The sequence below is a fragment of the Phallusia mammillata genome, unplaced genomic scaffold (assembly GCF_965637545.1).
Source record: "Phallusia mammillata unplaced genomic scaffold, kaPhaMamm4.hap1.1 HAP1_SCAFFOLD_90, whole genome shotgun sequence".
NCBI lineage: Eukaryota > Metazoa > Chordata > Ascidiacea > Phlebobranchia > Ascidiidae > Phallusia > Phallusia mammillata.
The window spans coordinates 1-11409 of NW_027648846.1; the positions used below are offsets into that span (position 1 = coordinate 1).

At 33.6% G+C, this 11409-nt stretch overlaps 4 protein-coding genes across 5 annotated transcripts; 1 reads left to right on the forward strand and 3 right to left on the reverse strand.

Annotated features, from left to right (window-relative positions):
• Positions 1 to 502: 502 nt before the first annotated feature.
• On the reverse strand, positions 503 to 4870 carry LOC145207104 (angio-associated migratory cell protein-like). The gene is made up of 11 exons (XM_080078599.1): positions 4577 to 4870; positions 4419 to 4520; positions 4069 to 4188; positions 3695 to 3834; positions 3291 to 3392; positions 2910 to 3039; positions 2069 to 2184; positions 1628 to 1701; positions 1472 to 1562; positions 712 to 866; positions 503 to 651 (listed from the first exon to the last, which is right to left on the reverse strand). The coding sequence occupies exons 1-11, from the start codon at positions 4608 to 4610 to the stop codon at positions 567 to 569; spliced, it is 1149 nt and encodes a 382-aa protein (XP_079934725.1). The 5' UTR covers positions 4611 to 4870; the 3' UTR covers positions 503 to 566.
• Positions 4871 to 4881: 11 nt separating this feature from the next.
• On the reverse strand, positions 4882 to 5457 carry LOC145207103 (mpv17-like protein 2). The gene has a single exon (XM_080078598.1). The coding sequence runs from the start codon at positions 5455 to 5457 to the stop codon at positions 4882 to 4884; it is 576 nt and encodes a 191-aa protein (XP_079934724.1).
• A 57-nt stretch (positions 5458 to 5514) lies between these two features.
• LOC145207105 (PXMP2/4 family protein 4-like) lies at positions 5515 to 6634 on the reverse strand. Its single transcript, XM_080078600.1, has one exon. The coding sequence runs from the start codon at positions 6536 to 6538 to the stop codon at positions 5957 to 5959; it is 582 nt and encodes a 193-aa protein (XP_079934726.1). The 5' UTR covers positions 6539 to 6634; the 3' UTR covers positions 5515 to 5956.
• Positions 6635 to 8953: 2319 nt separating this feature from the next.
• On the forward strand, positions 8954 to 11101 carry LOC145207100 (protein unc-50 homolog). Of its 2 annotated transcripts, none has more exons than XM_080078596.1 (8): positions 8954 to 9127; positions 9194 to 9310; positions 9383 to 9408; positions 9479 to 9544; positions 9612 to 9732; positions 10202 to 10341; positions 10412 to 10513; positions 10766 to 11101. In XM_080078596.1, the coding sequence occupies exons 1-8, from the start codon at positions 8994 to 8996 to the stop codon at positions 10897 to 10899; spliced, it is 840 nt and encodes a 279-aa protein (XP_079934722.1). In that variant the 5' UTR covers positions 8954 to 8993; the 3' UTR covers positions 10900 to 11101. The 2 variants fall into 2 exon arrangements, with proteins under 2 accessions (XP_079934722.1, XP_079934723.1); XM_080078597.1 differs by having other exon boundaries at positions 8960 to 9124.
• Positions 11102 to 11409: the final 308 nt, after the last annotated feature.

An 11409-nucleotide genomic window follows, 5' to 3' on the forward strand; every position in this document is an offset into this window, starting at 1 on the left:
AAATACCATTTTTTGTGCTGTTGGCGTGTAAAGAGTGCCGCGGGGAGGAAATTCAGATCGAAGCGCCGCTTGATTGAAAAGTTTGAGAACTACTGCTTAAAAAATTTTTAAAAAGTCACGGTATTATGCCTACGTTTATTGGAAAAATGTCATGAGAGACTTTTCGTGAAAGTAAATAAAACAGTCCAAAAGATCACGCAACAAGCTAGGCGCGGACAAGCGTAGGACTTTTTCCATCACGACATTTCAGTAGTCGCGAAGTATTGTCAGATTTAATTGTATTTTTAAAAAGTTCAGTGAGCAGTGACTCTTACTCTGGACTGAAGTTTTCTGAAACGTAGGAGATAAAAAATGTGCTTAAACAAGGTAAATGTAGGGAGATTGCAAAGAAAATAGTGTTTGTGTCGTAATTATAGGAAGAAAATGTTGTGTAGTCTGACGCGGTTGAATACACGAATATAGACCAAAACCAGCTTCAGGCTACCAAGTTTTGTAAACAAAATTCAGTGCGAGTTGATTTATTTCCGAACAACAGCAGATAAACAAAAGTTGAAATATAAGTTGGGTTAACTTTCAACAGCATTTTCATCACTGAAAGGGTATACGCGCACAGTTCCGTCCGATGATGCAGATATTAACCATTTGTCGTCCCTGCAAAAAACACCAATACCGATATAAAAACTTTTAGTTGCTAATAAACTTGACACTTACTTTGTTAACGCAATGTCAAAAATTTGGTCGGAATGTCCAACACAAGTTTGAATAAGATTTCCCGATCTCGCGTCCCATATTCTTGTTACTCCGTCTAAACAACTTGTAACCAACTGCGTTTCATCTGAGTTCCATAAAACTCTCGTTATTCCGTCCTGTTTATTAGACATCAAAATTGCATTGGAATTTCACCGGAAACGTATCGTGTTTTGTAACATGTTTGTTTTTTGATGATTGAAATAACAAAACTAAAAAATGCTTCGTTTTAGAGATATAAAGCGAGCCAAACGCGATTTAAATTGCTCGGTCCGCTGTAAAGATGTCAAATTATCAGTCAAATTGACAAGATAAGAAATAGTCCTGAAAAATTCCGTTTTCTGACATACTGAACTCTGGTGCATTTGAAGTGCAAAGCGGTCTCGTAATTTTCGAGATCGATCAAGTTGATAGAATCTAAAATATTGTGCTATTTGTTGATAGGATCTCGTTTCTAAAACCTAAAAACACCTTATTGGTGCATACTGGCAACCAGTATTAGCTTTTTGCAATCAACAAATATATATCCAACTACTTGCGTTTCACTCGATTGAAACTACGTTTGAAAACACCTTAAAAAGGTAAGCACTTGACCAAATCAAAAAAGTTCAGGCAGAATTGTTAAAAAAAAAACGCATCAGGTAAAAAAAATTAAAACTCAAAGTTTCGGTGCTTCACTAGTTAAATAAACTGCCTAATGATTATATTCGATGTTCATACTCACTCGATGTTGACATTTGTTTCGAACCACGCCAGATCTTGTATCAAGCAGGTATAGGATAGCATTTAAAGATGCAATTGCCAATATGTGAAACCTTAAAAAATTGAGATAATAAATTGATGTCTGTCAAGTTATAACTTAAAATGACATATACTCAACCTTTGTGAAAAAGCGACATATTCTACACTTTTTTCAAGATCTGCAATATTATCACATTTGTGTGTCATTGATACCTGAAACAAAATTTATATTTAAGTAAAAAAAAATAATAGGAAAGGTAAAAAGGCCGCAATCACAATTAATAAAATGCACATACAGTTTTGTACAACTACAGCCTCACAGACTCAAACAAATTTACAAAAACATTTTGTGAGTTAACAACATGACATCCAAATTCCAAAGTAGTATTTCAACTCCATACTGATTTGTAGATTCTCAACATTACGTCTTGACTCAATGGCATATAATAGGCCTGGTGCACTATGATTTATACTGATTTAATTACTTTATAATTTCATTGGTAAATGTCTACACTGAGGTAAAATAAGTCCCCCAGTTGTCTCCAGTTTCCAGTCATGTAATGTCAGCCAAGTTATTCACCTTGCCAGTTTTTGGATTGATAATTTTACAGGAGCCATCCACTGATGCTGAAAACATCATTTGACCATCTTTGTCACATGTAACTTGGTTTAATCCATCACGGTGGGCGTCTCTTCCTTAAAAAACACAGCAAATTAGAACGGTAGCTATTCTATTTATTTGCAGTGTATACACACCAGAACCGAATTAAACATTGGCGCCGAGTAGGCGGTGAGGGGATGGTGCCACCACCTTGGGTTTGTCAAGCATGGTGGTGGCCACCATGATATTTTGGTTTGTTTGTAGCGGTATCGAACAAAATCCGAAGAAAAATTTGTAAAATTTAGCGTTTTAAAAAACGTACTGGCAACATAGCAACAAAACATGATTCAAAACTGCAACCAGTTTTAGTCAGTGCCTTGTTTATGACATCAAACATGCAATTGTTGACCAGTGAATGTTTGGCCATTATTGTGTGCAATGCAAATGTGTTGTAGTATATGTTTTTTTCAGGTGATACAAAGTAACAGCAAATTGAAGAAACTATTTTTAAACATTGCCAAACCAATAATAAACAGCAGAATAAACAATACTTAAAACATATTGATTTTTTCTAAATTTTGACGAACGTTCCATTCTATAAAATATTTGTTGGGCTCGAGTTTGAGCTCTTTGTTCTTGCACGCGTTAGTGGCAGCATTTTTGTGAAACTCGGCGCCATGGATATACATATGAAAGCAATAACTTGTTTTAATGGGAGTCCTACCTCATCTTTACTTAGCTTTTGAAAGCACACTTGTTTGTTCCTAAGTGAAGGTAACCCTATACAAACAGTTTTAAATATGTTTTAATTTAGTCATACCTTTTGAAATTGCATGCAAGCATTCTTCAGACTTAAGGTCATATACCCGAATGGAGCCATCGCTATAACCAAATACTGCTTTCTTTCCATCAGGTAAAACTGTTCCACAATTACATGCACATCCAGGCCCCTAATATGTAACAGAAGAAAATTGTTGAAATTAATATTTGTTGAGATTGTAATTGTTAATTACATTAAAAAACACAATTCTTAAAAGTATATTAGACACCTTATATGGTATCAAGTGGTTCTGAAAAAAATGTATGCACCAGAAGCAACGTAGAAAACGAAATATTGAATTTGTTAATTTCTTGTATTTGATTGTAAAGAGATGTTAGAAGGGTTGCATCCATCAAGATATACATCAACAGGAAAACTCACAGGGAAAAGTTTGTTTCCACCAGAAGGAATTTTCCACAACCATACATTGCCATCTTGTGCACCCGCCATAAGAACTGGGGCAACAGGATGCCAGGACAACCACTACAAAAACAAACAACAAAAAATGTTTGCAAGTCAGATAGGGTTGGTCAAAGTAAAATAACAAATCATTGGGATTCAAGCTAAAATAAATGCCTCAGTACAATATGGTATTAGCAAATAGCAATATTCAGTTATTAGTAAACACATTTAGTTTAGTGCAATGATTGAGGTTTGCATGTTTCATATGTTAGTAAATTTTTAAAAACCAAAACAAGTAACAGTTGCAACACCTCATGAATAATTTTTTATCAGTACAGTTTTTGTGAACACAGATTTATTCAAAGTGTGTAAGGTTAAATGACCTCCAGGTCTGATGTTTCAAATTGAAATACTTCCTCCTTTGTTTCAATCTTCCACACTTTAATAATTCCAGACATATCACCAGTGGCAACCAGAGTAGAGTCTGCATTGAACTCAGCGCAAGTCACACTATCTTTGTGGCCTGTGAAACGACAGCAACATTTAATTGTCAAGTTACGACTAAAAACACTCTTCCTAAACAAAACATTATTTACAGCACACATGGAAAGTTCAGCACACTACCATATTGACTTCAACACAATTTGTTTCAGGTAAAGGCCCAAAAATAATATAGCCTCTTTCATAATAGGAATTATTTCAGCAAATGACAGGTGGATAGTTATGCAAAAAATCTGTTAAATTAAAAATATTTTACCTGTGCATTCTAAAATAATCTCTCCACTTTCGATTTCCCAAACATATGCTTTGTCATCCTCACCTCCACTGACAACATATTTCCCACTGTTGTTGTCAACGTTAACAACAAACACTGAACCTGTGACATTAAAAGATCATACACTACTATGTTAAACACATGAGGATTTTAGGTGATATCATATAACACTTATTAAACATGGTTGTGCATTAAAATTATTTTCCCAAGTTTTTGATCAATTTCAGAAGAAAAAAAAAACAGTTAGGCAAAAAAATTAGCAATGATTATTACGAATTTGTTATTATTCAAAGAATAAAAAAACCTTTAGTATATATTTATTCATAATGTACCTTCATGAACAGAAAACACCAAATGAGAATTGTCATAAAACTTTTCACCGTCTCCTTCCTCTTCACCTAAATCCACATCATCTAACTCATCAGCAAGATAACCTGAACATAGTCAGGTTTGAAACATAAAAACTTTAATCAAGATTTAGAGATTTTACCTGGGTCAATCTCTGCATCATTTTGATTTTCCATTATTTTACAACTTAAAACTATAGTTATTTACTGTGTAACAAAAAATAAATCTTAGAAGTGTACCAGCAGCAACAAAAATGAAATCAAAACACGGCAAAACACATCTGGTAGTGGTTCATATGTAACACAAAATGCATAGTTCAAGATACATACAAGCATAACACACAACACATTTGAACAAACACAATAAAACTGAATTGCACCATCCAAGAATATAAGCTAAAAGCAATTCTCTAAAAGCAAAAACAAGTACAACAGTATGTGGTAAAAATCATTTCTTGAATGCTTCCAATATTTTATCGCAACTGTAGGGATTATGAAGTACATGAGAAAATATAACTCCAATCAAAAGATCATTAATTTCAAGGCCGATTATTCTGAAATATGGAGGCAAAAAATAAAAATTGATGGCTTGAAGTATTGGCCAAAGCATTACATCTGCCCAAAACAAAATAGGGGCCTTGTTTTTGAAGTCTGCAATGAAATCATCAAAAGTGAGCCTCTTAAACAGGCACAAACCACCGAGGTATGGAATGTAAAATAAAGGTCCAACAATGATATCGATTGCAACCTTCTTTGTCACAGACCCTCGATTTTTGCCAGGAAATTTCGTGTCCAAAAACCTGTACCAATAGTGTGCAACTGGGCCCATCGCTGTGTTAATTAAAGTCATATTCCGGCTTCGATCTGAATCCCATTGCTTTTCTTTAGTTTTTACTTCCATATACTGTGCTGCTGAGTCTGCTGTTAAACCCAGTACTCCTGCTGTTATTGTATTGGTGACCACAGCATATTGGCCAGTATATAACAACTTAAACCTTTTGGCAAATTTTTGTAACATTGACATTTTAGCAGGGAAAACAATGCAGTACCTATCTAATGAACATGATGTTAATGTTTAAAACTGCAATACAAAACAACAATAAAATTGTATGACTATGGCTGTGTCATAACGCCTAACAAGATAAAACATGCAACTCAGGCATTTAGGTAAATTTGATCAGTTAGTTATAACAACTCAATTAGGAAAAAGAATGCATATTTTATTGTACACATTTGGTAATTGTTGAGGTAGTACATTTGACAATCGATAAAATCTTAACATCAACATTGTGTGTGTTAGATTTGCATTTAAAATACATACACTGACAAACCACAACACTGTAAAACGTCAGCACTACCTCAGCCAATTTTAATCACTATTTTCGAAACAATGACACGGATATAGTGATCTTTAAGTCAATAAATAACATAAAAACAAGAAGTCTTGTGGAAAACGGCAAACTTTGTACTATTATGTAATCTCTATGATAGCAATAACTTAATTTTTAACAGTGTTGTGATTGTTATCTTCCTTTTGCCCATTCAACAAGACCCTTAAAACTATAAGCATTGTTCACCACATGAGACATAACAACACCAACAAGTAGTTCATTGAATTTAAGGCCAATTATTCGATAGTGAGGTGGGATAAAAAGAAAATTGAAAGATTGTAGAAAAGGCCAGAACACTAGGTCAGTGCCTAAAAGCAAAGGAGCTTTGTTTTTAAACTCAACAACAAACTCATTCCAACTGTAACCTTTTAAAAAACATAAAACTCCTAAATAACCAAAATAAAATACTGGGGCAATAGCACAGTCCAAGGAAACTTTCTTTGCTACAGACTTCCCTTTGGTGCCAGGAAATGTGTTGTCTAAAAATCGGAACCAGTAATGCACAATAGGCCCAAATCCAAAGGCAATTAAAGTCATGTTTTTGCTTCGTGTCACATCCCATTCTTTTTCCTCTCTTACGGTTTCCAAAAATTGTGCAAGAGTATCAGCACCACATCCTATTGTTCCAGCTGTCATTGTATTTGTAACAAGTGCATAGCGTCCAGTGTATAAAGATTTAAATTTCTTTGCAAAGTTTAGTAATCTGGACGTCATAATTCGATGTATTGCGAGATTATTGCTGTCTTATTAAAAATCAACAACTTCCTAACACAAACAAAACATGTGCAACCATAGAAATAGTACCGTACGCGATATTTGATTTCTATAAAGGGAAATTTCTTGCGCAATCAACCGTAACCAAAATCCATAGAAAACACAAGTTGTCGCACGCCATAGAAAACACAAGTTGTGGGGATGAAAATGGGGCGAAATTAGCGCGAATTTTGCATTGCGCCTTATGGGGCCGATTTATAAAATGATTAATTTGGATACTTTTGCGGTGTTTGATTTTGCAATTTCTGCAAAATTTTGAATAAAAATATAACTACGCTCAACTTATAATGTTTAAATGGAACTGATGAACATGAAATAGAGTTTAAATTAGGTTTTAGTGGGTAAATTTTCCAGTAGATATACATGTAGCCTACTTAAGTCCCGAAAGATAAAAAGGTTGTGATGTATATTCATCTAAAATTGGAATAAATAGTTTGACCATGGTCTTCCAAGGTCAGAAAAGTCATGACGTAATAGTGACGTCATCGTTTATTTACTGCATTTTGACGCTTTTAGCACATACTGAATTTTGAAAGCTTTTGGTACTACCTTTAAAGGTGTTGCACAAATCTTTTTTTAATTTTTTTGAAAGATATTTGACACTTTTTAGTGATAAAAATATTTATTGCATTAATTAAGGTCTATATACCATGTTGAATATGTGTACTGTCATATGCAACACAACCACAAGAAAAAATGCAATATAAACAAATACAACTAACATTGATGCATAAAACAACCAATATCAACAAAATTGTTAAATCTTCTTGAATCTATTCACCTGTACAGCACAAAAAGTCTCGTGGGAAATTTTGGATCCAAAGTGGCACTTTTTTTATTTATTTCAGTTTCAGCTGATACTTCCCACAATACATGTTATGTGAGGATATCACAAAAAATCCAAATGATTTCATTAAGGGCATAAAATAACATGCAAGAATTATTAGCAATTTTCAAAATTGGTGATTCCATAAAATCAAAAAAGTCAAAACTTAAGAGACACACTGCACAGTATGACATGTTTTTTTGAAGCTTCATAAACTCAAACACAGTAGTTAAATGAAGTCCAATAGATCCTGTGTCAGCCTTCAAAATGTCACAAAATTACATTTAAATCAATGAATGTTATTTGTCTTTCCATCTTGTTATGCATTACTATTTTATGTCATTATTTGTGTCTGTTTTAATCAAAATTGTTGCAAAATAAAACATTGGCATTTATGTTATACTTTTTCTGAGTCTATATGCCTGTTGGTATTGCAAGCCAGGAGCCATGCCAAACAGCAACTTCTTACACAGGTTTGGTGCGATGGGATACTAGATAATTCTTCTTCAGTAAGGATACTTTGAAATCAACGGCTTGTTCTTTTAAAAGCCCACCCATCCACCAGTTTCTTCATTATATTGGTGCACTTAACTGGCCACCAAACCACTTTTTTTACTATTTTAAGTTGCAAGTTTATATATATGCACTTTATTCATCTTATCATAGAACTGTTAAATGTATTGCAAATTTCTGTAGGTTTGCACTTTTTCCAGTAGCAAAAAAATAAGTATACCGTTAACCTAAATAAAGACTTTAAAAAGTATAACTTTGATAAACAAACTGCTTTGGTTAACACTTATATTTCTAAGTTTTTGAAATATCTGTACAGTCAACATTTTTTATTACTGAAAACGGTCGGGATCATTTATATTTACTACACTTTATTCACAAATTTGCTAGCAAACGATGCAGAAAAATTTTTTCGCTAAACTATTGCCAATAAAAATGCTTTCCTGCAAACATTGTGTGTTGCCTAGCAACCAATGACGTCATTTTTACGTCACGCATAAATTTTCTTGTCAGCAAGGCAATTTAGAAATAAAAAATTTTTAGTCGTTAAGCCAGGTTATTGAAAACAACATCCAAAACCCTATCCTTTGCGTTGTTAAAAGCGTGCAAAGTCGCCCCATTTCACGCTCCATGAATTCTCGTGCGACAACTTGTGTTTGATAGATAGACTTTGACCGTAACAGCGTGTATGTTGTTTGTGTTAAAACGTCATTTTTGCTGCTTTGTTGTTTTTTTTGTTGGAAATTGGAACTGATTACATTACTGTAACCTTTGTATTGTTTTTGTTATCGCGATGTCTGTTGCAATTCATAGCACTAGCAGTCACACAATTTTCACCTGCCTCCTGAGTTTGCTTGTAATTTGACAAATAGTTAAAACTGGATAATTGTATATTTTTTTAGAGAAGAGTGATTTGTCAGAACACATTTATAAATGTGGTCAGCTCTAAACATAATGTAGTTTTTTTGTAATGTCGCTGTTGCATAATGTTTGTTAAACTAAAAATATTGATTTTTTCCAGTGTTTTGCTGCTAGAAAGTTAATACCATTTGTAACCAAATGTCAACAGCATCTTATGCTTCCCCTCCTAGTTCTGTCTACTCATATGCCACTTCTACTCGTTCAACAAGAAGTACCAGAAGTAATGATTTTGCCTACAATGTCGGAGACCATTCATCCAAGTCAAAATGGTGGTACATTTTTAATAAGCTAGTAACATAAATATATATCATAAGTTTTAAATGATTATTTTCCAACAGCAACAGTGCCAGTGAAAAAAGTCGAAAATATTTGCGAAGACTTTTGAAATTTAAACAGATGGATTTTGAATTTGCTCTTTGGCAGATGATGCATTTATTTGTTTCCCCGCAAAAAGTGTAAGCATTTTTAATAGATTCTCTTAACTTTTATTAAGCATTTATGTTTAAACCTTGTGGTTACTTCTGCAGGTACAGAAATTTTCAGTACCGAAAACGTAAGGTTTTTGTTTTCATTGGCTGCAATTTTCAATTAATTACGACATTTTATTTCTTTTTTAAACGCAGAGACCAAAAATCAATTTGCCAGAGATGATCCAGCGTTTCTTGTTCTCTTAAGTTTATGTTTTTGTGGTATGAAAATTGTTATTGCAAACACCCAATGCAAGAGTAAACTCACAACCTGTTATTTGCTTTACAGCAACGTCTGTGGGATTTGGGCTTGTGATGGGCCTTCCAGTGGTTAAGATTTTTAAACTTCTTTTGTGGGTTGTGCTGATTGACTGCATTGCTGTGGGAATTGTAATTGCTACAATTATGTGGTATGACAATTGCTTCAATAAATGCTACTAGCATGAAGCTAACCACTGCAAATGTTTGGGATTGGGATTTCATTAGATTAAACCCATTTTTTGTACTCAACCCATGCCAAATTATTTATTTCAACTGCTTGCTTGGTTACTCTGATTGTTTAGTCCTAAAAAACATGAAGCAACAGTACTAGTGGTTGGAGAAATGGGGTCTTCAGTATTGCTTAATTGAAAAATGTCAAGACCAGGTTTGCAGATTTGAACAGTATATATATATAATGATTAACTCCATGTAGTTTTTGGCCCCTGTTACTACGAATTTCTTTTGACTTCCAGTAGTTTTGGACTCTGACTTTGTAAGGATGATATTTCTACAACATACAACTCAACCATGATATTGTTTTTGTTTGAGTTTGTTAGGGTTTTGTATAATACTGTATTATATTATTTCTCATACTCATGTAAAAACTGATTCATACAGGTTCATAAGCAACAGATATCTGGTGCTTGTGTCAAGAGTTGGACAGGATGTGGAGTGGGCTTATGCATTTGATGTTCATCTTAATGCTTTTTTCCCTGTGCTTATGATTCTGCACTGCCTTCAACTGTTTTTTATAAATCGTAAGCATATGTTTTGTATCTGTGTCTATGCAAAGTATTTCAGTGAACATTGTGTTAATTTTTTTAACAGCATTAATTGACAAGACCTGGTTTGTTTCCACTTTGGTCGGTAACACATTCTGGCTTGCTGCTTTGGGATATTACATTTATATTACTTTCCTTGGATATAGTGGTAAGAATTGACTTTCGTTATGTAAATAAACATCTAGATGCATATGAAACTAAGTAACATTTTTTTTGTAACAAATGTTCCTATTAAAGAACGTATCTTTATTGCAACTTGGGCAAAAATCGTAGTGTAATTAAGGGTTAATATTAAAAAGTGACACATTGTACCATTAGCTTGTACATTGCTCAAAAAAATAAAGATTTTGTAAAAATACTTTTCGATTGTATAAAATTTTCATGTCTTCTTTTTTTGCAGTTTTGCCATTTGTAAAGAAGACAGTTGCCCTGCTATCACCAATGATACTCTTGTGCATTGTTTATTTTATCACTATTGCCTGCAACTGGAACATTACTCGCGGTCTTTTGTGGTTTTACAAGCATAGAGTATAAAATCTGTTCAATTCCAGTAACATTGGAAAAACAATGTGCTAGTATTTCCTCCTTTCTAGGGCTGCACAGGCAATATGATTTGGACCGCCTCTGGTCTGGTCAAACTATTAAGAAAGATATGTGTACATGTTAAATAGAGATATTTGTTATTTATATGCACTTGTTTTTATTAAACGTTCAATAAACTGGTGATTATACCTGATTATAAGACACAAATTGGGTTCTAAGTCAAATTCATTTGCAGGTGTGGACTGCTAACTGTAAAACTTTCAAAAAAAATCTGTATGGCTGGTCATCTTAGGCCAGGGGTGTACAACCTTTGTCACTGTGGGGCCAAATATATTTACCATTATTAGATCATGGGATGCACCTTTATAATTTTACTTTGTTGCATAACAAATATGCCATATTGAGTTAACAAAAAAATTTGAAATTTTGATTCTTGAAACATTATTGTTGGGTCACAGAACAAGAGCACCGGGCAAATTAGTCTGCTCAAAAATATGTAAT

Bases quoted from the DNA above. Each gene is read 5' to 3' on its own strand.
- LOC145207104 (XM_080078599.1), bottom strand. From the start codon at position 4,610: ATGGAAAATCAAAATGATGCAGAGATTGACCCAG. The intron at 4,189-4,418 runs GTACATTATGAA...TTAATGTCACAG, and splicing joins GGTGTTTTCTGTTCATGAAG to GTTCAGTGTTTGTTGTTAAC. The intron at 3,835-4,068 runs GTAAAATATTTT...GTCGTTTCACAG, and splicing joins GATTATTTTAGAATGCACAG to GCCACAAAGATAGTGTGACT.
- LOC145207105 (XM_080078600.1), bottom strand. From the start codon at position 6,538: ATGACGTCCAGATTACTAAACTTTGCAAAGAAATTTAAATCTTTATAC.
- LOC145207103 (XM_080078598.1), bottom strand. From the start codon at position 5,457: ATGTCAATGTTACAAAAATTTGCCAAAAGGTTTAAGTTGTTATATACT.
- LOC145207100 (XM_080078596.1), top strand. From the start codon at position 8,994: ATGTCAACAGCATCTTATGCTTCCCCTCCTAGTTCTGTCTACTCATAT. The intron at 9,311-9,382 runs GTAAGCATTTTT...TTACTTCTGCAG, and splicing joins TTTGTTTCCCCGCAAAAAGT to GTACAGAAATTTTCAGTACC. The intron at 10,514-10,765 runs GTAAGAATTGAC...CTTTTTTTGCAG, and splicing joins TACTTTCCTTGGATATAGTG to TTTTGCCATTTGTAAAGAAG.